The sequence below is a fragment of the Scyliorhinus torazame genome, chromosome 2 (genome assembly GCF_047496885.1).
Source record: "Scyliorhinus torazame isolate Kashiwa2021f chromosome 2, sScyTor2.1, whole genome shotgun sequence".
NCBI lineage: Eukaryota > Metazoa > Chordata > Chondrichthyes > Carcharhiniformes > Scyliorhinidae > Scyliorhinus > Scyliorhinus torazame.
This window is the reverse complement of record NC_092708.1, coordinates 318,338,160-318,364,349: the sequence shown is the minus strand read 5'-3', so window position 1 is coordinate 318,364,349 and position 26,190 is coordinate 318,338,160. Positions and strand designations below refer to the sequence as shown.

The 26,190-nt window shown below is 47.9% G+C and overlaps 1 protein-coding gene across 2 annotated transcripts in view; it reads right to left on the bottom strand.

The window, feature by feature from the left end:
- Positions 1-26,190, bottom strand: part of LOC140399997 (factor associated with metabolism and energy-like) — a 35,677-nt gene that overhangs the window by 8,016 nt on the left and 1,471 nt on the right. The window contains exons 3-5 of one of the 2 annotated variants that reach the window (XM_072489496.1): positions 24,173-24,259; positions 16,893-16,988; positions 12,189-12,372 (exon numbers count right to left, since the gene is read on the bottom strand). In XM_072489496.1, the coding sequence (XP_072345597.1) occupies positions 12,189-12,372; positions 16,893-16,988; positions 24,173-24,259 (367 nt within the window). The remainder of the gene's footprint in view (positions 1-12,188; positions 12,373-16,892; positions 16,989-24,172; positions 24,260-26,190) is intronic. The other variant, XM_072489501.1, reaches the window with a different exon arrangement.

Sequence of the window (26,190 nt, the reverse complement as noted above, 5' to 3'; positions counted from 1 at the left end):
ACCTGTGGACCCAGCCCAAGCACTATCTTAGAGAGGCACTCAGCACATGGTTCAGATTTCTGGATAACTGGGGCTCTTTCTGGGGAAGGTGGGACCTCTACAGACAGAATGGTCTACATCTGAACCCGAGGGGCACAAATATCCTGGGGGGTAGATTTGTTAGTGCTCTTTGGGGGGGTTTAAACTAATGCAGCAGGGGCATGGGAACCTGGATTGTAGTTTTAGGGTAAGGGAGAATGAGAGTATAGAGGTCAGGAGCACAGATTTGACGTCGCAGGAGGGGGCCAGTGTTCAGGTAGGTGGTTTGAAGTGTGTCTACTTCAATGCCAGGAGTATACAAAACAAGGTAGGGGAACTGGCAGCATGGGTTGGTACCTGGGACTTCGATGTTGTGGCCATTTCGGAGACATGGATAGAGCAGGGACAGGAATGGATGTTGCAGGTTCCGGGGTTTAGGTGTTTTAGTAAGCTCAGAGAAGGAGGCAAAAGAGGGGGAGGTGTGGCGCTGCTAGTCAAGAGCAGTATTACGGTGGCGGAAAGGATGCTAGATGGGGACTCTTCTTCCGAGGTAGTATGGGCTGAAGTTAGAAACAGGAAAGGAGAGGTCACCCTGTTGGGAGTTTTTTTATAGGCCTCCTAATAGTTCGAGGGATGTAGAGGAAAGGATGGCGAAGATGATTCTGGATAAGAGCGAAAGTAACAGGGTAGTTATTATGGGAGACTTTAACTTTCCAAATATTGACTGGAAAAGATATAGTTCGAGTACAATAGATGGGTCGTTTTTTGTACGGTGTGTGCAGGAGGGTTTCCTGAAACAATATGTTGACAGGCCAACAAGAGGCAAGGCCACGTTGGATTTGGTTTTGGGTAATGAACCAGGCCAGGTGTTGGATTTGGAGGTAGGAGAGCACTTTGGGGACAGTGACCACAATTCGGTGACGTTTACGTTAATGATGGAAAGGGATAAGTATACACCGCAGGACAAGAGTTATAGCTGGGGGAAGGGAAATTATGATGCCATTAGACGTGACTTGGGGGGGATAAGGTGGAGAAGTAGGCTGCAAGTGTTGGGCACACTGGATAAGTGGGGCTTGTTCAAGGATCAGCTACTGCGTGTTCTTGATAAGTATGTACCGGTCAGGCAGGGAGGAAGGCGTCGAGCGAGGGAACCGTGGTTTACCAAGGAAGTGGAATCTCTTGTTAAGAGGAAGAAGGAGGCCTATGTGAAGATGAGGTGTGAAGTTTCAGTTGGGGCGATGGATAGTTACAAGGTAGCGAGGAAGGATCTAAAGAGAGAGCTAAGGCGAGCAAGGAGGGGACATGAGAAGTATTTGGCAGGAAGGATCAAGGAAAACCCAAAAGCTTTCTATAGGTATGTCAGGAATAAGCGAATGACTAGGGAAAGAGTAGGACCAGTCAAGGACAGGGATGGGAAATTGTGTGTGGAGTCTGAAGAGATAGGCGAGATACTAAATGAATATTTTTTGTCAGTATTCACTCAGGAAAAAGATAATGTTGTGGAGGAGAATGCTGAGCCCCAGGCTAATAGAATAGATGGCATTGAGGTACGTAGGGAAGAGGTGTTGGCAATTCTGGACAGGCTGAAAATAGATAAGTCCCCGGGACCTGATGGGATTTATCCTAGGATTCTCTGGGAGGCCAGGGAAGAGATTGCTGGACCTTTGGCTTTGATTTTTATGTCATCATTGGCTACAGGAATAGTGCCAGAGGACTGGAGGACAGCAAATGTGGTCCCTTTGTTCAAAAAGGGGAGCAGAGACAACCCCGGCAACTATAGACCGGTGAGCCTCACGTCTGTAGTGGGTAAAGTCTTGGAGGGGATTATAAGAGACAAGATTTATAATCATCTAGATAGGAATAATATGATCAGGGATAGTCAGCATGGCTTTGTGAAGGGTAGGTCATGCCTCACAAACCTTATTGAGTTCTTTGAGAAGGTGACTGAACAGGTAGATGAGGGTAGAGCAGTTGATGTGGTGTATATGGATTTCAGCAAAGCGTTTGATAAGGTTCCCCACGGTAGGCTATTGCAGAAAATAAGGAGGCTGGGGATTGAGGGTGATTTAGAGATGTGGATCAGAAATTGGCTAGCTGAAAGAAGACAGAGGGTGGTGGTTGATGGGAATTGTTCAGAATGGAGTACAGTCACAAGTGGAGTACCACAAGGATCTGTTCTGGGGCCGTTGCTGTTTGTCATTTTTATCAATGACCTAGAGGAAGGCGCAGAAGGGTGGGTGAGTAAATTTGCAGACGATACTAAAGTCGGTGGTGTTGTCGATAGTGTGGAAGGATGTAGCAGGTTACAGAGGGATATAGATAAGCTGCAGAGCTGGGCTGAGAGGTGGCAAATGGAGTTTAATGTAGAGAAGTGTGAGATGATTCAATTTGGAAGGAATAACAGGAATGCGGAATATTTGGCTAATGGTAAAGTTCTTGAAAGTGTGGATGAGCAGAGGGATCTAGGTGTCCATGTACATAGATCCCTGAAAGTTGCCACCCAGGTTGATAGGGTTGTGAAGAAGGCCTATGGAGTGTTGGCCTTTATTGGTAGAGGGATTGAGTTCCGGAGTCGGGAGGTCATGTTGCAGCTGTACAGAACTCTGGTACGGCCGCATTTGGAGTATTGCGTACAGTTCTGGTCACCGCATTATAGGAAGGACGTGGAGGCTCTGGAGCATGTGCAGAGGAGATTTACCAGGATGTTGCCTAGTATGGAGGGAAAATCTTATGAGGAAAGGCTGATGGACTTGAGGTTGTTTTCGTTGGAGAGAAGAAGGTTAAGAGGAGACTTAATAGAGGCATACAAAATGATCAGGGGGTTGGATAGGGTGGACAGTGAGAGCCTTCTCCCGCGGATGGAAATGGCTGGCACGAGGGGACATAACTTTAAACTGAGGGGTAATAGATATAGGACAGAGGTCAGAGGTAGGTTCTTTACGCAAAGAGTAGTGAGGCCGTGGAATGCCCTACCTGCTACAGTAGTGAACTCGCCAACATTGAGGGCATTTAAAAGTTTATTGGATAAACATATGGATGATAATGGCATAGTGTAGGTTAGATGGCTTTTGTTTTGGTGCAACATCGTGGGCCGAAGGGCCTGTACTGCGCTGTATTGTTCTATGTTCTATGGTGTATGTCTGAGTGGCACGCTCTGAGCTATCTCCTGGTGGAATGAGTGGGAACTGTGGTGTTCCCTGTTTTATAGTGCGTGTGCTCTCACTGGTGATTGGCTGTGATGTTACATGTGTGTTGATTGGTCCGTCGACCTGTCCATCAGCGTGTGTGTGATTGCACCATGATATGTTAATATGGATATCATGACATCCCCCCTTTTCACAAGAATATGTGCCTATATGGTAATAAATATTGGTGTATACTGAGTGCGGCTGAGTATGTGTGTGCAATATTTACAACATGTACTTGAGGCTAAACTATATACATAGGAAGGTGTCAGGTGCAACATAGCAATGAGGTTGTACCACAAACAAAACAAGTGCAATCATCAAATATCGAAAGAGAATTCCTGGAACGACAAAAGAGAAACACGTTAACATTGTTGCACAACAATTCAGCGAGTCCAATGTGCCAACAGGCTCATAAGTCCAGCCTAGTAGGTGGGCGACGAATTTGTGTTGACCGTTAGGGTTGGCACACCATTCATCGCCCGGATGAACGCTGTGCACTGGCATCGGCTGGTGGGTCCTACTTGGGGACATCCGATTTCTGTCTATTACCGCAACGCGGAAGGCTTCCCGGTCGTCGGTTTCACCGGTCTGTACGTCGTTAGGGTATGACTCGGTGTATGGAGGCTGAATGGCCCGCACTTCTCTGCGAGGCTGGCGGAATTGGGGAGCGTTGGCAGGTTGAGCTGCTCGACAGCAGGCAGCGTAGTGGCCCACCTTGCCACAGCGGAGGCATTGTCGAGTTTTGGCTGGACATTGCCGCTTTAGGTGTGCGGATCCACAGTTGCCGCACGTCGTGACGTCATGGCGTTCGTTGCGCCACCGCGCATGCGCAGTTCGGTCCTGCGTAGAGCGCGCCTGCGTGTCACATCCCTCTGCCCTAACGTCCCCTCTTTTGGCGCGTACAAGCGCGGGAGGCCTCACAAAGTGCGCGAAATGGCCACCCTCGTCCGGGCCACGGGCCGGGAGGAACTCGATCGACTGGACCTGCTCGGCCTCGTAGGACCCCTGCCCGGCCGATTCGGCCACGTAGGACCCCTGCCGTGCCGATTCGGCCGCCTGGAATTGGGAGTACTGGCTGGTCGTGTTTTCGTGGAGGATGCAGGTTTCGATGGTGGTGGCTAGGGTGAGGCTCTTTATTTTGAGGAGCTGCTGGCGTAGGGTGTCTGAGGTGACCCCAAAAACTATCTGGTCCCGAATCATGGAATTGGAGGTGGCCTCATAGCTGCAGGACTGCGCGAGGATACGGAGGTGTGTCAAAAAGGATTGAAAAGGCTTATCCTTACCCTGCAGGCGCTGCTGGAAGAGGTACCTCCCGAAGCTCTCATTCACTTCGACGCTGAAGTTTTAGAAGGACCGTCTTGTACTTCGTCTTGTCCTCGCCTTCCGCGAATGCCAGGGAGTTGTAGATGTGGATGGCATGTTGCCCCGCCGTGTAGAGGAGGAGGGTGATCTTCCTGGTGTCCGATGCATTCTCCCTGCCTGTGGCTTCTAAGAAGAGCTGGAAGCGCTGTTTAAACAGCTTCCAGTTGACGCCGAGATTTCCAGCGATTTGCAGCAGCTGCGGCGGGCTGATGGTGTCCATGGCGCAGGATGGCGGATCTCTGAAGATGTGCAGGAAGGTCTCACAGTTGCTGGCGAGTTTCCAATCCTGGTATCATGTCGTGTTGGGTGTTCCGATATACAAACGAACCAACACGGTTGTAGATGGTACAACTCTGTTTTATTATTCTGTATAATAACAACTGTTAACTTCTGGCTGTGGTGCATACTTCACCAGTTAACCTGTGGACCCAGCCCTAGCACTATCTTAGTGAGGCACTCAGCACATGGTGTATGTCTGAGTGGCGCGCTGTGAGCTCTGTGCTCAGAGCTATCTCCTGGCAGAATGAGCGGGAACTGTGGTGTTCCCTGTTTTATAGTGCATGTGCTCTCACTGGTGATTGGCTGTGATGTTGCGTGTGTGTTGATTGGTCCATCGACCTGTCCATCAGTGTGTGTGTGTGTGATTGCACCATGATATGCTAATATGGATATCATGACAGCCACCCACGGACTCGGCACCACCTCCACTCCCCAAATCTTCAACATTACGTTCACCAACTCTTTCCAGACCCCTTCCAACGTTGGACATGCCCAAAACATATGGACACGGTTCACTGGCCTTCCCGCACACCACCCACACCTATCTTCCACCAACAGAGAAATCCAGCTCATCCTAGACCCCGACGTATGAGCCCTCTGCACCACCTTAAACTGTATGAGACACAACCTTGTACACAACGAGGATGAGTTTATCCTCCGCAGAGCCTCACTCCACACCCCAGTTTGCAACGCACCTCCCAACTCCTCCTCGAACCTGCGTCGGGCCTCCTCCACTGGGGTGCCCTGCCTCTTCGGGCCTCCTCCACTGGGAGCCCTGCCTCTTCATCAGCTCTCCATATATATTTGAAACCTGGCCCTCGCCTATCTCATTCTCGGACAGCAGATTGTCCTGTAGCGCTGGAGGTGGCAACTGCGGGAACGAACCTGACAAATTCGTCAAGAGATCCCTCACCTGCAGAGACCTGATCCCATTTCCCTTTGGCAGCAAGTACCCACAAACAGGTCCCAATAATACTCTATCCCCAACCACCCCCACCCCTGAAGGCTCGCATCGAGCTGGGACAAACCTTAGACAGTACCTTCTGCACTGTAAATTCTATGATAATCTAATCTACCTTCCAAACTAATGAGCAGCAGGTACCTGGGAACCCTACCACCTGGAGGTTCCCCTCCAAGTCACTCATCACCCTGACTTGGATATATATTGTCATTCCTTCACTGTAGCTGGGGAAAAATTCTGGGATTCCCTCCCTAACAGCATAATGGGGGGTACATAAACCTCAGGAACCACAGCGGTTCAAGAAGGCGACTCACCACCACCTTCTGAAGAGCAACTAGGGATGGGCAATAAATGCCGGCCTAACCAGCGACGCCCACATCCCATAAATTAATTTTTAAAAATCTGTGGTTGCCACAAATCGATGCTGACATTGATTCCACACCCTCATGAAGTACCTGGCCAGCGAAATTGGAAGAGAGGCCAACAATTGCGCCCTCAGACTGGTCCCGTCATACGAAGCCACCTCTATCTGTCCCCATACAGACCTCTCCTCCAGCGCCCACCATCATAGCTATGTTTGCCGCCCAATAATAATTCTGAAAATTCGGCACCTTCCCAGAAACACCCTCCTGGTCCAGGATACCTTACCCACCCACACAAACCCCAGTACCATCTCATTCACCCTACTAAAAAAAAAGCTTGGTCATTGGAAAATTGAAAATTGGGAAATTTTGAAACACAAACAAAAACTTCGGCAGCACTGTCATCTTTACCGTCTGGACCCTTCAGCCAACGACAAAGGCAACACATCCCACCTCCTAAAGTCTGCCTTCATTCCCTCCACCAGTTTTTGCCAGATTCAACTTGTGCAGCTGCGCCCAGCTCTGTGTCACGTGTATTCCGAGTTCACCCCTACCAACCACAACGCCAACCTCCTTCCCCGTTCCTGAGTGTTGATCGGGAATACCTCACTTTTCACCCTTATTGAGCTTATATCCCAAGAAAAAACTGAACTCCCCCAAAATCCCTTTGAAACTTTCAACCGGTTTGCAATATATAACAAGAGGTCATCTGCCAACCCCCCCCCCCCTCTCAATGTCCCGTCACCCCCTCAAAGCTCTAAGTGCCATTGCCAACTGTTCAATTGCTGGGGCAAAAAGCAAAAGAGAGAGCAGGCACCCCTGCACCGTCCCCCGGTGCAACCCAAAATACTCCAAATTTGCACTATTGGTCCGCACACTCACCTTAGGAGCCCTGTACAACAATCTCACACAGTCGTGAAAACCCCTGCCCAAACCCTAACCGACCCAGCGCCGTGAATAAGTACGGCCACACCACACAGTCAAACGCCTTCTCCACATACATAGACACAACCACCTCCAACTCCGGGTCCATCGAGGACATCATTATCACACTCACTAGCCTCCGAACATTGACCGATAGCTGCCGCCCCTTCACGAACCCCGTCTGGTCCTCTCTACCACCCCGGCACATAATTCCCTATCCGCACCGCCAGCAACTTCGGCAATAGCTTTGCATCCACATTTAACAACGATATCGGGCGGTATGACCCCCATTGTTCCGGATCTTTGCCTTTCTTTAATATGAGCGAGATAGATGCCTGACACAGTGTGGGGGAAAGCTCACCTCTCCCCACTGACTCATTGTACATCTCCACTAACAGGGGCCACAGCTCTGACCCAAACCTCTTATAATCCTCCACTGGGAACCTGTCCTGGCCCGAGGCCTACCCCAACTTCATCGCTTCCACACAATGCATCACCTCGCCCAGTCCAATCGGGACCCCCAGTCCCTGTACCCTCGCCTCCTCCCCCCTTCAGAACTCCAGCCCAACCAGAAACCGCCTCATGCCCTCATCCCCTGCCGGGGGCTCCGAATGGTACAGTTTCCGAACTAATGCCTCAAACAGCCCATTTACCCCCCCTCCCCCCCCGCCCACCCCCCCACACCCCGGCTCCGTTACCAGCCTACACCGCCCACTCGCCTCTCATGTGTTCAACCTCCCTTGCCGCCACCTGCCTCCTCAACTGATGCGCCAGCATCCTCCTCGCCTTCTCCCCATACTCGTACACTGCCCATCTGCCTGTGCACAGTCGTCCCACCTCCTCCCCCATTGACACTAGCCCAAACTCCATTTGGAGCTTCTGCCTCACCTTCAGCAGCACTTCCTCAGGGGCTGCCGAGTATCTCCGGTCCACCGCCAGAATGGCCTCCAGCAGCCTCAGCCCCTCTGCCCGCTCCGCCCTCACCTTATGTCCCCCAATCGAAATAAACTTCCCTCTAACCACTGCCTTCAACACCTCCAGTAACGTAGGCGCAGACACCTCCCCCACCTTATTATGCTCCACGTAGTTCCGAATAGCCACCCATATCTTCTTACGGACCTCCTGACCGGCCACTAACCCCACATCCAATTTCCACTCTCCCCCTCCACTCGCAAGTCTACCCAGTGTGGCGCAAGGTCAGACACCATGATTGCCGAATACTCAGTCCCAACCACCTCGCCAACAGTGCCTTGTCCAGGACAAAAAAAATAAATCAATCCAGGTGTACCCACTGTGGACATGCGAAAAGAACAAAAATCCCAAACCACCACGGGACCGTCACCCCCATTCGCTCCATAAATCCCAACAACTCCTTCACCATTGCCGACACCCTCATAGATCTGGGGCAAGACCTGTCCAGCCTTGGATCCAGCACCATATTAAAATCCCCCCCCCTCAATGGTCAGCCGGTGCATGTCCAGGCCCAGGACCGTTGCCAGGATTCGCCTCAAACTCCACATCATTCCAATTTTGTCCATAAATGTTCACCAGCACCACGGCAATGCTGGCTAATAAGAGCGTGTCCTTTGCGGTGGGGAGCATAGTGGTGGACCCTGGGGGTAGATTTGTGGCAGTGAGTGGGAGGGTGTAGGACACGCTCTTATTAGCCAGCATTGCCACCCCCTTCATTTTCATATCCAGCCAGGAATGAAACACCTATCCCACCCATCCCTTCCTCAGCCTCATCTGATCACCACCTTCAAATGAGTCTCTTGCAAAAACACGTCTGCCTTCAAACTCCTCAAATGCACGAACACGCGCCATCCCTTAACCGTTCTATTCAATCCCTGAACATTCCTTGAAATCAACCGGGTCGGACCGATCCCAGCCCCCCTTCCCATCCGGTCAGCCATATCCCTGCTTTAACCAGTTCCTCCAGGTCCATGCCCAGTGCCACCATAGGGCCTCCCCACAATGTCCGCTGCCAACACCCCAAAGCAACTGTGCCACACCAACTCCCTCCACGTCAGCAGTCCACCACCCCAGCCATCCCTAACAGGAGAAAAAGAGAAAGAAAACTGCACAACATCCCTGACAAACGATCTATCCCCCACTTCACTCCCATTAATTAGCCTACCGCTAGCATGGTGGTTCCTACCCGAGGCAACAGCCTTCCCCCAAACCTGCTACTGTTCCCTCCTACCCACTCCGCCACATTCCCACTTATACCCACAACCCCAATAACCCACATGATATAAAACATGATATAACATTCAACCCAGCCGAAAAACTCCAATACTCCTCCCACTGGTATCTCCATAGTCCAAAGTTCTTACAAGTCCCAAAGTCCATGGTCTCGCAAAAACCCACTCGACTCTTCCAACATGTCCATCTAGAACTCCTGGCCTTGGTATGTGACCATAACCAGGCTGGGTTTAGCACCGCAAACTTCACTCCTTCCTTGAACAGGGTCACTTTGACCATGTTGAACCCAGCCCAAATGCTTAGCCAGCTCCACACCCAGATCCTGGTAGACCCAAATCACATTCCCTTCCCAAATGCACTTCCTCGTCTCCTTCGCCCACTGCAGTATCTTCTTCTTATCCAGCTATCTGTGCAATCGTACCACTATCACCCTCGGCTGCTTATCTGCCTGCGGCCTCCTCCTCCGCAACCTGTGCACTCGATCCACCTCTGGGGGGGGTCGGTCAAAGGCCCCCCCCCCCCCCCCCCGGCTCCCCAAGCATGCTCGCTACATACTTCATAGCCTGCGTTCCCTCAATGCCTTCGGGCAACCCCACAATCCGGAGAGTCTGCCTCAACTGATTGTCCAAATTGTCTGCTTTCTCTCTCAGTTTCCTTTAGCCCTCCACCACCAGTGTAATCTCTGCCTCCAACGAGGCCAACCGGTCCTCATAGTCCACCATCGACTCTTCCACTTTTTGAAGAGACGCATTATGTGCCTCTAACCTCTGCTCCGCTCTCTCAATAGCTGTCCGAATTCGGTCGGCTAACTTAACCAGGTCCTTTGAGGCCTCATGTCTTTGCTGCTGGAACTTGGCCGTCAAAAACTCCACCAACTGTTCCGTCAGCCACTGAGCCACATTTTCTTTATGTACCTACATCAAATGGACTTCAGTGACTCAAGAAAACGCTCACCACAGACTGCTCAAGGACAATTTGGGATGGGTAATAAATGCTGACCTTGCCAGTGATGTTCACATCCCATGAACAAAAAAAATCAATACAATTCTGGACAATCAATTATTCATGAGGAGTTATGGAAAGTGAACAGAAAAATAAAGTGATACCATGAATGCAAGGTTGTTGTTATGAAAAGAAGGCTCAAACTATTGTGAATTTTCTGATTGGAACAGAAAAGGTTACGGGAGCAACCTAATTAAAAACGTTAAAACTGCAATAAATGTTGGGGGCTAAATAGCAAAAGATTGTTTCCAGACGTTGGAAAATTCAGAACAAGGGGATACTCAGAATTGTCCCTTGAAAAATGAAGAGAATTTAGAAGCAAAATTATCCACAGAGGGAAATTCGAACATGGAATGCATCACTACAAACAGCAATTGAGGCAACATTTGTAAGTGGATTGGGTAAATTTACCAGGATGTTGCCTGGTCTGGAGGGTGTTAGCTATGAGGAGAGGTAGAATAAACTTGGATTGTTTTTGTTGGAAAGACGGAGGCTATGGGGAGACCTGATTGAAGTCTACAAAATCACGAGAGATGTAGACAGAGTGAATAGTCAGAATCTTTTTCCCAGGGTGGAAGACTCAATTACAAAGGGGCACAGGATCAAGGTGAGAGGGGGAACGGTTTAGGGGAAATGTGCGGGGAAAATCTTTCACGCAGAGGGTGGTGGGTGCCTGGAACGAGTTGCCAGTGGAGGTGGTGGAGGCAGGCACAATAGCAACGTTGAAGATGTATCTTGATAGACTCATGAACGGGCAGGGAATGGAGAGATAGAGATCATTTGGGCAATAAGTAGTAGTTTTAAATAGGGAATCCTGATTGGCGAAGGCTTGGTGGGCCAAAGGGCCTGTTCCTGTGCTGTAATATTCTTTGTTTTCTTTGTATATGAAAATGAAGACTATGAAAAGATATGGAGAACAGGTTGAAAATTGGATTAGAGTAGATAACGATAGCAAGCACACAAGCACATGCAATGGGCCACATGACGTCCTTTGGTTCAGTAATTGCTACCATTCTAGTTCTTCAACATTTGATGCAATGCCTAAAACAGTAACTTGAGTGATTTTCAACATATTTTTCTGGGCTAAGTCTGACATTTGCATTGCCTTTCTGCATAATATTCAGGGTGACCGCCAGCCACTTTTGAGGGAAACAGTTAAGTTTTGAGAAAGGCCATTTGGTATTTTTGAGGAATAAAGACCAAGCAATTATCTCACCCATTGAAACTTAGGCCACCAAAAGGAATAGCAGAGTTGGAGGTCGTGTGGCAGCAGCTTTCTTACTTCTCTGACCCAGGATGACTACCCATTTAGACTCAGTGTTCCAGCATTTCTTCAGCAATGAACCTGAACATGGAAATTCATTTGGATTTGGTTGTGTTTCAAGTTATGCCTTCTATTTGGGTGTTTGACTGTTGCATTTAGCAAAAGATTACACATGTGCGAGGAGATTCATGCACAGGCAGATCCTTTTTATCCATGTATACGGCCTCTAAAAATGACCCACGTCACCCAGTTTCGGAGTGGGAAAGTGGTGTAACCAAATACTGTTCAAACACATTTCTGCTTAGTAGAGCACAATGGATACATTCAAGTATCAAGTGGTAAGAACGAACACCCTCTCTGTGGGAGCCCCAAAATTCCTAAGGGCAGGATTTACCGGCTGTTCACAAAGGCGGGAAATTCCAGTCCCCCACTGGCACATAGGTCTCACAGTGATGAGGGGTGCAGTCAACGGGAAATCCTGTTGACAATGGCGGGACCGATAGATCCCGCTGCAGGCTGCCTCCGCTGCCGAAAAACACACCGTAGGCTGGTGGAAAAACCCCGTCCTATGTGTAATAATTCATTAGTGCCGTTGCATTTTAACCAAAGGATAATTTAGTTACCATCATTTGTATTGAATGTTCCATCATCTTCTAGTGCAATATAGTACTGATCTTCTTGATGATTATTAGTTTGCTCTTTTTCCCTTGCTTTTTTGGCCCTGTGGTCCTTTATTTTCTGTTTATTATTGTGAGTCTCCAGTTGAAGACACCTCTTCAGTTCGGTCTGTTCTTGAAGATGAATTGCCTGTTCAAAGAAACAAATGAGGCCATGACCAGCAATTCTACTGAGTTATGAAATGAAATGTGATAAAAGTTTAGACTGGAAGCTGAATACAACCCTAACATTAATGTAAAATATAGCGACAAAGGTAATCAAAGCTCTTAATGTTACGTTATTTTATTAGATTTTAATTGAAATAGGTTCTATCAGCTTTATTGTTGGGTTATAATTTATCTGCATCCCAGAGTATTGACACCGGGTAGGTTAAAGTGATATATTGTGATATTTTTATTATTGTTACAGATTTGCTTTTTCTGTATCCTATTTCTTTCTGAGGGATTCTGGATGAAATGCTGATGGTGAACATGCTTCCAATATTGAAAGAGGGTAAGACTCCAGGGGCGAAATTCTCCCAAAACGGCGCGATGTCCGCTGACTGGCGCCCAAAACGGCGCCAATCAGACGGGCATCGCGCCGCCCCAAAGGTGCGGAATGCTCCGCATCTTTGTGGGGGCCGAGCCCCAACATTGAGGGGCTAGGCCGACGCCGGAGGAATTTCCGCCCGCCAGCTGGCGGAAACGGCCTTTGTTGCCCCGCCAGCTGGCGCGGAAATGACATCTCAGAGCGGCGCATGCGCGGGAGCGTCAGCGGCCGCTGACAGTTTCCCACGCATGCGCAGTGGAGGCGGAAGGGAAAGAGTGCCCCCACGGCACAGGCCCGCCCACGGATCGGTGGGCCCCGATCGCGGGCCAGGCCACCGTGGGGGCACCCCCCGGGGCCAGATCGCCCCGCGCCCCCCCCAGGACCCCGGAGCCCACCCACGCCGCCTTGTCCCGCCGGTAAGGTAGGTGATTTAATTTACGCCGGCGGGACAGGCAATTTATCGGCGGGACTTCGGCCCATCCGGGCCGGAGAATCGAGCGGGGTGGGCCCGTCAACCGGCGCGGCCCGATTCCCGCCCCCGCCGAATCTCTGGTGCCGGAGACTTCGGCAACCGGCGGGGGCAGGATTCACGCCAGCCCCCGGCGATTCTCCAACCCAGCGGGGGGTCGGAAAATGTCGCCCCAGGTATGGACTAAAGGCACACTCAAGGAAACTAGGAGAGAGATGGTAGAGGCACTAGTTGAAAAATATGAAGATTCCAGAGAAGAGGAGATAGTGCCAGAGGACCTATGGGCAGTTTGTGTTGATCCATGTTGGAAAAGGGAGGTAGAACAAATCCTGGGATCTGTAGACCAACGAGATTAACGTCAATGACAATACGTATTCTGGAATCTATAATAAAGGAAGTGATAGAAGAGCAATCAGAGAAGAAAATACAATAAAGATATCAGTATAGATTTCGAAAGGCTTGTTCATGCTTAACTAACCTAATTTTGTAAATAATTAAGCACAAGAGTAGATAAGGACACTGCACTGCATGCCATATTCTTCGCTTTTAAAAAGTCTTTGATAATGTATCATATGCTAGGCTAATGACAAAGGTTAGAACATATGGAACCAGAGGACAAATAGCAGATTGAAAACTAGGTGTAAAAAAGAAAGGAGGGTAAAGAATAGTTATTCAGTAGGAAGGAAGGTGACACGAGTTTCAATGTTAGGACCACTGTTATTCGTAATTTATTGATATAGGGTTGGGAATAAGTTGAATTAAATTGCATTACTTAATGTCTGCCCTGCTGGTAGTTTGATCTGTTGCATGAGTCAAACAATGCTTCTATACAGAGCACTAATGCTAAATGTGTGTATTAGAATCTGCAAGGCATTCCGTTCTCCCATGACCTTGTGTATCTTTAAGTAAGTAGAGGTCAGCTTTTCCCATGTCCTCAAAGTCCGTGTGCATCACAACTTGGAAGCAACATGAAACCTTACCTCGGTAAGGATTTGTTCACCTGCTCCCATTTGGGGAGGGTCAGACCTTGTAGAGAAGTCTTTCAGGCAGATATATGGTGCATGGGAGAAGCAGCATGAGAACACCATTTGACCCTACGAGTTCACATATCCATGCGGATTGATCATGGAAGATTATGGCCGGGATTCTCCGACCCCGCGCCGGAGAATCCCCGGGGGGGAGGTGAGATTCGCGCCCTGCCGCCGGCTTACCTATTCTCCGGCGCTGATTCTCGGGTGCCCGCGGGATCGCCGCTGCGCCGGTCGGGGGCCGTTGAAAGCGCCCCCCCCCCCCCCCCCCCCCGACGATTCTCCGGGCCCCGACGGGCCGAGTGGCCACCGAGTCCCACCGACGTGGGTTACTCAGGTCCCACATGGCAGGACCTGGAAGGTGTCTGCGTGGCCGTCCTGGAAGGGGGGAGGTGGGCACGGTGGCCTGGCCCGTGATCGGGGCCTGCCGATCGGCGGGCGGGCTGATTCTGTGGGGGCCTATGTTCCTCCGCGTCGGGCCCCTGTAGGGCTCCGCCATATTGCCCGGGGGCAGGCGCGGAGATGGGAACCCCTGCGCATGCATAGAATCATGCCAGCAGTTCCGCGCATACGCGAGCCCGCACCGGCCATTCTGCGTCGGCTGGAGCTGCAGGGACCATTCCGGCCCTGACCTAGCCCCCTTGGAAGGGGAGCATTACTCAATATCGGGGACCGTTGACGCTGGAGTAGTTGGCGCCGCCTTTCACGCCGGAGTCAGAACTTGGCTGCGGGATTGGAGAATCCCAGCCTATGTTCCTGCTCACCAATCACCTCTTCCCAGAGTAAACCCATTACCGTTGACATCTTAACCATACTGAAAAATGTTGAGGTGACTTTGAAGTCCGCTCACTGAGAGTAACTCATCTGGACTGTGGTGGTTGAGTAGCAACCACTCCGACCCTCTAATTGCAGACTCCTACAAGTCTCAGTCTGAGATGGCCTTAGTATTTATGAGAGTCTGTGGTCCAGATTGTGGACACCCCAGCCAAGGTAAACCTCTTTCCTGCATGGACCCAGTACAACAAGCAGGATGTTCTGTCTGCAACTGATATAACATTGAGAACATAAAATGGCTGGCACACATTCAGTGTACCATCTGGTACGGAGTCCTGTAACCCAGACTTCTGTCTGACATCCCTGTGCACTTACCCATTTACACTGCCTGATGCCCTTATGAGTGCCAATTCGCAGTGAGGTCCACTTACCCTGGCTGAGTGCAGCAGATAGGTCCACGATTTCAGGTCCAGCACTGTTGGACAGTTCTTCTGTGCGTCCCACCGCCACTACCCTCTGCTGAAAACTCCACCCAGGTCACCATGGTTAGATGGCAGGGCCCCTTGCTGTCATCCTTAGGAAACATCACCTCCCACCTTTCATTGACGGGCCTGGAGCAGAATATGCAGGGTGACTTCACTGAATGGTGGGGCCATAAGTTGTCTGCTCTGGGACATACTGACAGTGATCTGGGGAATCCGGAGCCACTGGCTTGCAATGAGTGAATGGCCCACCGGCTGCCCCTTAATTATGGTGTCCAGGCCTTTGACCCCATGAGGTAATGACGGGGTAGGTGCCTTGCTGCCCACACCAATTGGGAGAATTGGTGTCTCCTCGCAGATACATATGTAATGAGTGGAACAGTGCAGGATTGCACATGGTTTGTCGTCCACCAACACTGCCCCCACTCCTCACCAAGCCCATCGGTAACCACTCTCACTTCAGTTCCCATCACCAATTTAGACTCCAGAATGGAAGACTCCAGCCCTGGTCTGTGATGAACCATCTGCTCTCTGCCATCCAGCTGCCTGTTCACTCCAAGATTTTGTGATCCCCATCTTCTCCAGGTCCCAGACTTCCTACAAAATCTTATTTCATCTTCTTTCAGTGATTTTCCTTCTCTCCATGCCTTTGAAATTAACCCTCAGAGATCCTTCCTTCCCTCTGGTTGCAATATTTTATACTTTTTGCTCCTACACATCTAGATTCCAACCACCTATAAAATCAGTTCAAATTTTTTAAACAACCTTGCTTAACTATCCTTTTCCGTCGCTCTCACTGGCACCAAATTCCTTCATGTTAATGCAGCACACGGCCTCTTTTCGATTAATAAATCTAGCCGTGTTTTTAACTTGAGGCAATCTGCCCCAAATTCTCATTCACCCTTAAACCATCTGAAGTTGCTCATACCTTTTATCACGTCTGAGGTCCCTCTGCCACTATCATTAAACCTCTCATCCAATCTGGTCAACGTCCTTCACACCAGTACTCATCGCTACAGCCTATCTACCTGCAGATAGGTAGATGTACCCTTCCATCCATCCCATTTCATTAAAGGTAATATATAAAGTCGATTACATAACTTTGCAGAGCTTAAAGAATGTATTCTCTTAATTTACTATGAATAGAATCATGAGTAGCTATTAAATAATAGCTAGTATGCACGAGCTGGTATTTAAGTTTGGGAAAGCTGATAAAGAAGATCCATTTACAAGCACTGGTGTGACACTCCCAAGATGACTCAATGCAATTGGGAGAATTGACCAGCCATCTTGATTTCCACCTACTGCACTGTAGATACACAATTAGAAAGCCGTCACATCAGTCACTTGACAGCTCATAAGACTGACCTCTTTCTGCTTCTGTTTCTTCACATATTGTATCTTGTGGATTTTCTGCCGTCTCCTGGAAAACTGCTTTGCAATTTCTTCTTGTATTTCTTGTGCCTTTGAGAAGAAGAGGAGGTTGTGATAATGAGACCAAAACAAATCCCAGACAACACTGAAAACAAGGGATTAAGTGTAATTATTTCTTAAGATAGTGTTAGTCTCTCCAGGCAATGTTATTAAACACACTGCACACTGGGCTAAATTGCTGGCTTTTAAAGCAGACCAAGGCAGGCCAGCAGCACTGTTCAATTCCCATACCAGCCTCCCCGAACAGGCGCCGGAATTTGGCGACTAGGGGCTTTTCACAGTAACTTCATTTGAAGCCTACTTGTGACAATAAGCGATTTTCATTTCATTTTCATTCATATTAGGCTAAATGGTTTTCTCCTCATAACATGATCCATACGGCTGAACCTCCTCTTCATTGTACAAATTGAAGTGTTGGTAACATTGACACATTGTTCAAAAATAAAATCACAATTAAAGATAAATTAAGTCATTTGGTCCATCTTAATTTAGCTGTCCACAACAATCCTCCAATTAGCCTGTTGGGAGTTTTCAATTTTATCCCACTCCACCCCTGCCTCCTGAGCGGCAGTAAAATTCAGCCTAATGGATCTGAAGTTGCCTGTTTTAACACTCTCTATGTAAACCAGTGGTGATTGTTAAGTGGCACTGTGCTTACCAGGGGCAAGTTCATCTACTGGTTTCTCTCATGCATGGAGCTCTACATTTGGAAGAGGGAGGTTTGTTAACTGAGTGCCCTGTTTGTTCTGGCTTCACTGTATTCATGGGATTTAATAGAAGTACTAGCCCACTTATCATGTCCCGAAATCCAGAAGGACCCGAAAATCAGTTGCAGCTCTGGAAAATACAATCCCAATCAGGTATTGCGTCTATTATATCCAGGCCATGGCGCGCTGATCCCCTGCTCTTTGGGTCCAGGATTAATGGCGGAAGTCGGCCTGGTCCGCCACTCGTCCTTTCTTTTTCCTGACCTGGCTGAGTCCAGCTCAGTGGAGAACTCAGCCCGCTCCCCCATCTCAGGACCCAAAATTCGGAAAATCCCCATATCTGATACAGGTCTGGTCGCAAATTTCTTGGATATTCATGACTTGCAGGAAATTTTCTTTCACCTAGTACTGCCACATTACATTTGCTTCAATAAAACAACATCTATTTATTTGCATTTACTTAATTATATATTCATAATTTACTTCATTCACATTCAAAAGCCCCACTTCCAAAATCTCAACAGTCTAGCCTTTGATCTCCTATTAGTCTCACCATTTCTGTAGTTACTGTTTTTACATAGAATTTACAGTACAGAAGGAGGCCATTCGGCCCATCGAGTCTGCACCGGCTCTTGAAAAGAGCACCCTATCCAAGACCACACCGCCACCCTATCTCCATAACCCAGTAACCCCACCCAACACTGAGGGCAATTTTGGACACGAAGGACAATTTATCATGGCCAATCCACCTAACCTGCACATCTTTGGACTGTGGGAGGACACCGGAGCATCCGGAGGAAACCCACGCACACGAGGGGAGAAGGTGCAGACTCCGCACAGACAGTGACCCAAGCCAAGAATCGAACTTAAGACCCTGGAGCTGTGAAGCAATTGTGCTAACCACTATGCTACCATTTTGCTCAACCACAGCCTCATCTCCAATTTTGATATCCTTAACCACAATAATACCATTCCTCTCCCCTGCCTGGGCTGTTCCCCTGGACACGGTCCATATCTCTGCTCCTTTAAGCCCAAGGGATGCAGACGTGAAAGAATGTGACAGATAACGCACTTAGCCATTGACTGCCAGGTCTGACTCGGCCTCTATCAGGTCCTGGTCTGATAAAACTGCCCACTGTTTCAGGATCATGCTGAAAGATAACCCCCAGTTTCTTCTCTCTACTTTCCTTTGTCACTAAGATTGACACCATCCAATCCACTACCTCTGTAGTTTCCCACCCTCCACTAGCTCACTCAGCTGAGCCTCCTTTAAAATGTTCCCTCGCCCTAGCCTTACATTTCTCTCTCGTTTCTCTCCTCGTGCACCCTCCAAGCTCAACTTGTCCATGAGACCCAAGCAGACACGGGAAGAATGTGCAAACTCCACACGGACAGTGACAGTGCCGGGATCGAACCAGGGTCCTTGGTGCCGTGAGGCAGCAGTGTTAACCACTGTGCCACTCTAGTAGAGTGTACAATAAAAGATAGAAACTCCCAGATCTAATTAAAATGGTTACAGGAAATGATTGCAGATCTAGCAGATTGAGAAAAGAACAGAAGTTTTTTAAAAAAACAGCAGCTGCTTTATTACTTTACCCCCAGCAGTTTAACTCCTCACTGATATCCAATATAACAAAGAACAAAGAACAAAGAAATGTACAGCACAGGAACAGGCCCTTCGGCCCTCCAAGCCCGTGCCGACCATACTGCCCGACTAAACTACAATCTTCTACACTTCCTGGGGCCGTATCCTTCTATTCCCATCCTATTCATATATTTGTCAAGATGCCCCTTAAATGTCCCTATCGTCCCTGCTTCCACTACCTCCTCCGGTAGCGAGTTCCAGGCACCCACTACCCTCTGCGTAAAAAACTTGCCTCGTACATCTACTCTAAACCTTGCCCCTCTCACCTTAAACCTATGCCCCCTAGTAATTGACCCCTCTACCCTGGGGAAAAGCCTCTGACTATCCACTCTGTCTATGCCCCTCATAATTTTGTATACCTCTATCAGGTCGCCCCTCAACCTCCTTCGTTCCAGTGAGAACAAACCGAGTTTATTCAATCGCTCCTCATAGCTTATGCCCTCCATACCAGGCAACATTCTGATAAATCTCTTCTGCACCCTCTCTAAAGCCTCCACATCCTTCTGGTAGTGTGGCGACCAGAATTGAACACTATACTCCAAGTGTGGCCTAACTAAGGTTCTATACAGCTGCAACATGACTTGCCAATTCTTATACTCAATGCCCCGGCCAATGAAGGCAAGCATGCCATATGCCTTCTTGACTACCTTCTCCACCTGTGTTGCCCCTTTCAATGACCTGTGGACCTGTACTCCTAGATCTCTTTGACTTTCAATACTCTTGAGGGTTCTACCATTCACTGTATATTCCCTACCTGCATTAGCCCTTCCAAAATGCATTACCTCACATTTGTCCGGATTAAACTCCATCTGCCATCTCTCCGCCCAAGTCTCCAGACAATCTAAATCCTGCTGTATCCTCAGACAGTCCTCATCGCTATCCGCAATTCCACCAACCTTTGTGTCGTCTGCAAACTTACTAATCAGACCAGTTACATTTTCCTCCAAATCATTTATATATACTACAAACAGCAAAGGTCCCAACACTGATCCCTGTGGAACACCACTGGTCACAGCCCTCCAATTAGAAAAGCATCCCTCCATTGCTACCCTCTGCCTTCTATGGCCTAGCCAGTTCTGTATCCACCTTGCCAGTTCACCCCTGATCCCGTGTGACTTCACCTTTTGTACTCGTCTACCATGAGGGACCTTGTCAAAGGCCTTACTGAAGTCCATATAGACAACATCTACTGCCCTACCTGCATCAATCATCTTAGTGACCTCCTCGAAAAACTCTATCAAGTTAGTGAGACACGACCTCCCCTTCACAAAACCGTGCTGCCTCTCACTAATACGTCCATTTGCTTCCAATGTTATTTTATTTCCATTAAGTAAACACTTCACCTATATTCAGCTCAAATAGGCTATCAACCGTGATCATACAGTCACCAGAAGTGGCCACTGTGGCTGACTCTGTGGTCATGGTTTATTCCATGATCAGTCTCTCTCTCTCTCTCTTCCTCTCGCTGAGATCTCATGCTATCAATTGTTGGGATCTTCTTCCACTTTGACTGGAGTACCAGTCTCCAATGTTTTCGCTTTCTCAGGAGATGGGGTTGGTTTATTATATTAACAAGCCATACTGCCCCATGAAGCTTCTGTAAAAAGCACACTACCCAATTATATGCCACGGCCTTTTTTAAACCTGTCCTTTGAATCGGCCCAGGAGTTCTCCATTTTTCTTTTGCTTTCTCCAGTGGTTTTCCATTTTGGGAAGTCCCCCAGAGTCAATTTTCCAGGGAAAATATGTTTATATTCTGCTGGAATATCTTGTTTCAATTCCAGGCCCTGTCTTCAAAATTAAAACATTAGTGTCTCTGGATGGTCTACCATCTCTGTCCTTTTCCTTAACGGCATTTGTTTTGTGTCTCAGCTTGGTGAGGTTTCTTTGAGAAAAACTGCACAAACATTGCTTTTTCAGTCCCGATCATTTTATTGCAAAGTATGATGGGCAGTCTGATCATTCATTGCCCCGAATCTGTTCAAGAGGTTTTTTTTTTGCCACGGTCTGCATTGGGTTGGTTCTAATCTCATCTGTCTAATTGGAGTCAGAGAATCACTTAAATGGCTTCTCTTCCTGCTCTGAAACCATTATTTCCGGTGTCCTCCAAGGATCTAAGTTTGGCCGCCTCCTATAGCTCAACCCTATGCTGCCCTGTCAGATATTGGACCTATGTTGCTGCATTCTCCGTTGGCGGGATCCCCCGCTTCGCTGGCATGCACACCCACGCTGGAGGATTTCCCGACGGCATGGGATGGGAAACCCCATTGGCTGGCTGCCGGAATGGAGGATCCCGTTGCCGGCGGGGGGCATGTCACACCGGAAAACGCGGTTGGTGGGTCAGAGAATCCCGCCCATGGAATTCCCTTTCCAGCTGAGGTCCACTCTCTTCGCCTGAGAGTGGGAAGTAATGGCAAACCCATCATCGACAAAAAAAAACTGCCAAAGAAACAGCTCAGGATGAAGCATCAGCAGACAATCAGCAAAGGACCTACCTTCAGGGAAAGCACACAGACTATACCACATATACTATAGATATATATTTCAGCTTGAAATTAGTAAAGGAATAGATTTAATGTTGCAAGTTTCATTTTCCTGTGGACTGCATAAAGTTCTCTTTCTCCAAAAACAAATCAGTGGAATGATTATTCTTTGGTGATGGCAGTTGTAGCTCGCTCAGAAAGCACCCATGCTGAGACAAGACCTCAGCATTTGTGGCAGAGCAACTGGGAGATACTTAAACCAAGCAACCATATTACAAAACTGTGTTGGGCTTGTTATTCAACCTTACTTAATTAAAACTCTGCTGGAGCACAAGTTCATTCGTGTGAGGAAGTAGAATAAAAGTTACTTCAGTGAACAACTCCATGGTTCAACAGTTTGATGAGAAATAACAACAGCTGAACTAAATAGCCATTATGAACAGCTTGTTAACAGGCCTTGTGAACAGCTTAGCCGATAAATAAATGCTGATAGGACAGACACAACTTCTGCAACTTAGCTTTGGAGGCTGGAAGTCGAATGTTTTTTGAGTGAATGTAACTAATCACGGAAAACAGCCTCAGGTGAGGAAAGGATGATTTCGACCTAGACCTAATTAATCAAGCTCAGATGATACATGCAAAAGCTCAAGAAGCAGGTGAAATGTATTAAAATCAGATTTCTCATCCAAAGATGTACACAAAGAACGTAACATTTTATAGAAACTGTAAAAAAAAGGTAAATCTTTATTGGGCAAAAGAAGCCTGGTCAATAATCCATTCAGGTCCACTCTTGATAAAAGATATACAAGATTTGGGGGCACTTCATTGCAAGAGGTGGTGGAGAGAAACACTCAAGGAAAAAAAAAAACTTTTGGGTAGTTTGAGAAGCCATGAGGTGGAATTTTCCCATTTTGAAACTAAGTGTGGTGGCAGGTGGTTTCGGCATTGCCTGTTCCGCCATGCATGAAGGCGGGATCCCCTGCCAGATTGTGTGCTTAGAACCTCATTAATTATGCACAGGTGAATTCCCCTCCAACTCCCCTGGTGGGCTGGCAGCTGATTCGCCCATCTGTCCTCAGCTGATAAGTTTGGAGGTCACGGAGCCATATTTAAACATCAGTCCAGCACACACATATCAGTCTCCCCAGCTCACCTGGCTTCACTGGACCATGCAGGATTTCATCAATCCAGAGGGAAAAGGCTAGTAGCCTCAAGGAGAAGTCTATTCCTCGAATCAATCACCCTCACCCATCACCTGCGAGGCGCCCATGCCTCCACGTATATCTCTACCCACCACCTCTGAAGTCTTAATCCAACCCCTTCCAGTAAACGATGTAGTATCCCTTGGACCTCCTTGTCTGTGAGCTATTCATGCAGCCTTGTCGGGGTCCAGCTTGTCTTCCCTCTGCCTCCCATTGTTCATCTTCTTCATCCACTTCCTTGCTCCCTGCCATCATGAGCTCTTCTCCTAACCTGTCCCCTCTTTGCACAGCCCTACTTCCACATTGCCCCACTTGTCTTTGTCAGGCCAGCCCCCCTGAAAGTCCTCCACCCTCACCACGCACTCCACCCCTTCAAATCTTTGTTGCAGTGGCTGCATGCGTCCCACAACACAGTGCTCTCCAGATAGACACTGGTGTGTGGCACCAGTGGGGAAGGAGAACCCTGTACTCCCCAACTCCGAGCGTAGTGCCGAGTTGGTGATACAGGAGGGTCCATGGGTCCATCAGCACGGTGCTGTACAAAAAGGCCGGCTCAGCATGGAGATGGAGGGCAGGAACCGGTCTGCCCTGGCAGAGTGATGAACAATGGAACAAAGCTTTGTTGCATTCAATTCTCTAGCGAACTGAGGGCCATCTTGGGCATGCCACTCTTAAACAATTGGTTTGACATCGACATGACTGCACGCTGGCCATATTTAAGATTGGAAAGCCTGACGCGACACCGGCATTGAACATTCATGAGATACAAATGAGTGCAAATAGCATTCATGCCACCAGCCAGTGGGATGACCGACCCGTCATTAATTCGCTATTGGGAGAATTGCAACGTGATTTTACACCAGCAGATTTCCAACTCTGCACCCACCCACCCACCAACTAACCCTCCACAGGCAGGATGGGAGACTTCTGCCCGTGAAGATATGAGGCATCAAGAGGAAAAGCGAAAGACCGAGGTAGAGAGGGGAAGGAAGGAGGGAGGAACAAAAGAGGGACGGGAAGAAGACAGGCTACAAGCAGGAGGTATGGAAACAAAATATAAAATAATTGTAACATAAAAATTGTCTGAATTTCGCCAGTGGCAGAACCTGCCCACATTATCACCATAATTTGGACTTGAGTATAAGGTATGGTTTTCAATTAATGTGGAATAATTCACCTGTGCTTTGCATGCATTTGATGATCGTTGCTTATCTAGAAGTTTCTCTGAGGAGATCACTGTACCACTATCGATGGGTTCAAGCCTCTAAAATATGTAGAATTTAAAAAAACTTTCATAGTTTTACACTTGTTGACATTTAACTTCATGGCAAACAATAAATTAGATACCTTTTACCCAGTATATTTTTGAACTGACATATTCTTTTGTTCTGTAATGCGGCTTGAATATTATATAATAGTTGCTTTTGTTTGTGAACCAGCATAAAGTGAATTATGAAAATAATAGAGAAGTGTTGTTCTATTTTATATGATACCCGCCTTTATAAAATTGCAGTCTTTTTTTTTTAATTGGGAAGAAAACTGATGTAAAATTAGTTCAATTTGGTTCAATAAACTAACGTTACTAATGTTAATTATTGAAACTAATTCTGACATTTCTTCTAGCTATATAGGTTCCGTATAAATTTGGGTCCCTCGAGGGGAATGATTGGAATACGCATAATGCTTTTGTGTCTAATACAATAAATGGGGTCAACCAGAGGGTCATAGTCACTTCTCTTCAGTTACAGTGTGTTACTAACACAATGATCATCAGTCTCAAGTGTCTCAAATTGTGACATAGTAAAACTATCACTGTGCCAGTTGAATGAGTCCATATTGCATTAGACCTTAGCACTCGGCGGCAGGAGGCAACATGCCGTTCGCTGGCGGCAGGATTCTCTGCTCCCGCCGCTGTCAATGGGATTTCTCAATGAAGCCACCCCACACCACTGGGAAACCCGCGGGCCGGATGCGCTGACGATGGGACCACAGAATCCCACCACCAGTGAATGGCCGGAGAATTCCGGCCAGTGTTCTTGTTTTTTAAGCATATCTTCACATTCATAGAATTTCTTACACTTTGTGGAATAGTGGGGCGGGTGCAAGGATTCCCGAACTGATTAGGAGCCTGTTACACCATGTTGAACACTCCTTCCGTGGCCAACAAGTCCTGGCATTGCACTCAAACCCTGATCTTCTGGCCCAGCGGTAGGGACGTTACCATTGTGTCACAAGCCTCCTTAATGTTCATAAAATAGCATTACTCTTACAAAAGTGACTGCACTTTAAAAGTATTTCAATAGGCTGTGAAGTGCTTTGGGATGTCCAATGGTTATGAAAGTTATATCTTACTTTGGAAAGTAGTACTCTGGCTGATGATACTATAGAAACCGTTACAGGATATTCAAGGTACAATAAGCCACACAACGTGTGAATTGTGTTGCAGGTTTTTTATTTCTACTGTATCCTGGATAAAATGTAAGATGGAAATGTAAGGAAGTTGTGAGGTGCAGAAAACTGAAGAAATCCAATTTGTGAATTGTATGTCCCCTGTGGGTCTGGATGGTTGTCAATCCTCAGGCTGCTTAGTTCTCTTTGAAGTTTCACTTCCTAGTCTCTGACTTATCCCAGTTTACACTTGGTCTTGTTACCTCATTGATGAATGAATTATTACACCTTCTAATTTCAACAGCCTGATATTGGTTAAAATTATTGGGAAAGGAATTTCAAATGCTTTGTACAGCCCATAAATGTAGAATGCTTAGTTTAATGACCAGGAAGCCAGCAATCGGAAGAACTGTAGATTTTAATTAAAGTGACATAAAGTCTGTCCACAGCAGCAAACTATTTACACTACAGAGTTCCATTGGGGTAACCAACATTCCGGTCCCTGTTTGGACCGGCTATTATGCTCAATCTTACGAGCCCAGCTGGTCTTCTGCCCACTACCGGGGAAGCTCATAGTCCACGAGCCCCACAGGGAGATCAATTACGGGGCCTGGTTGGGGTTATTACACCTGGTTACTTCCACATCGGTAAATGGCATGCCGCATAAAAAATCGTTTTCAAGAGCTACCTAATAATATGACATGACCATACAGCAGTTGTTAACATTGATCATGCGTAGCTCGGTGAGATTACCTGTTCAAGTGCCATATGGATGAAAGATTATCAGTCTGCAAGGTTAACTCGGTT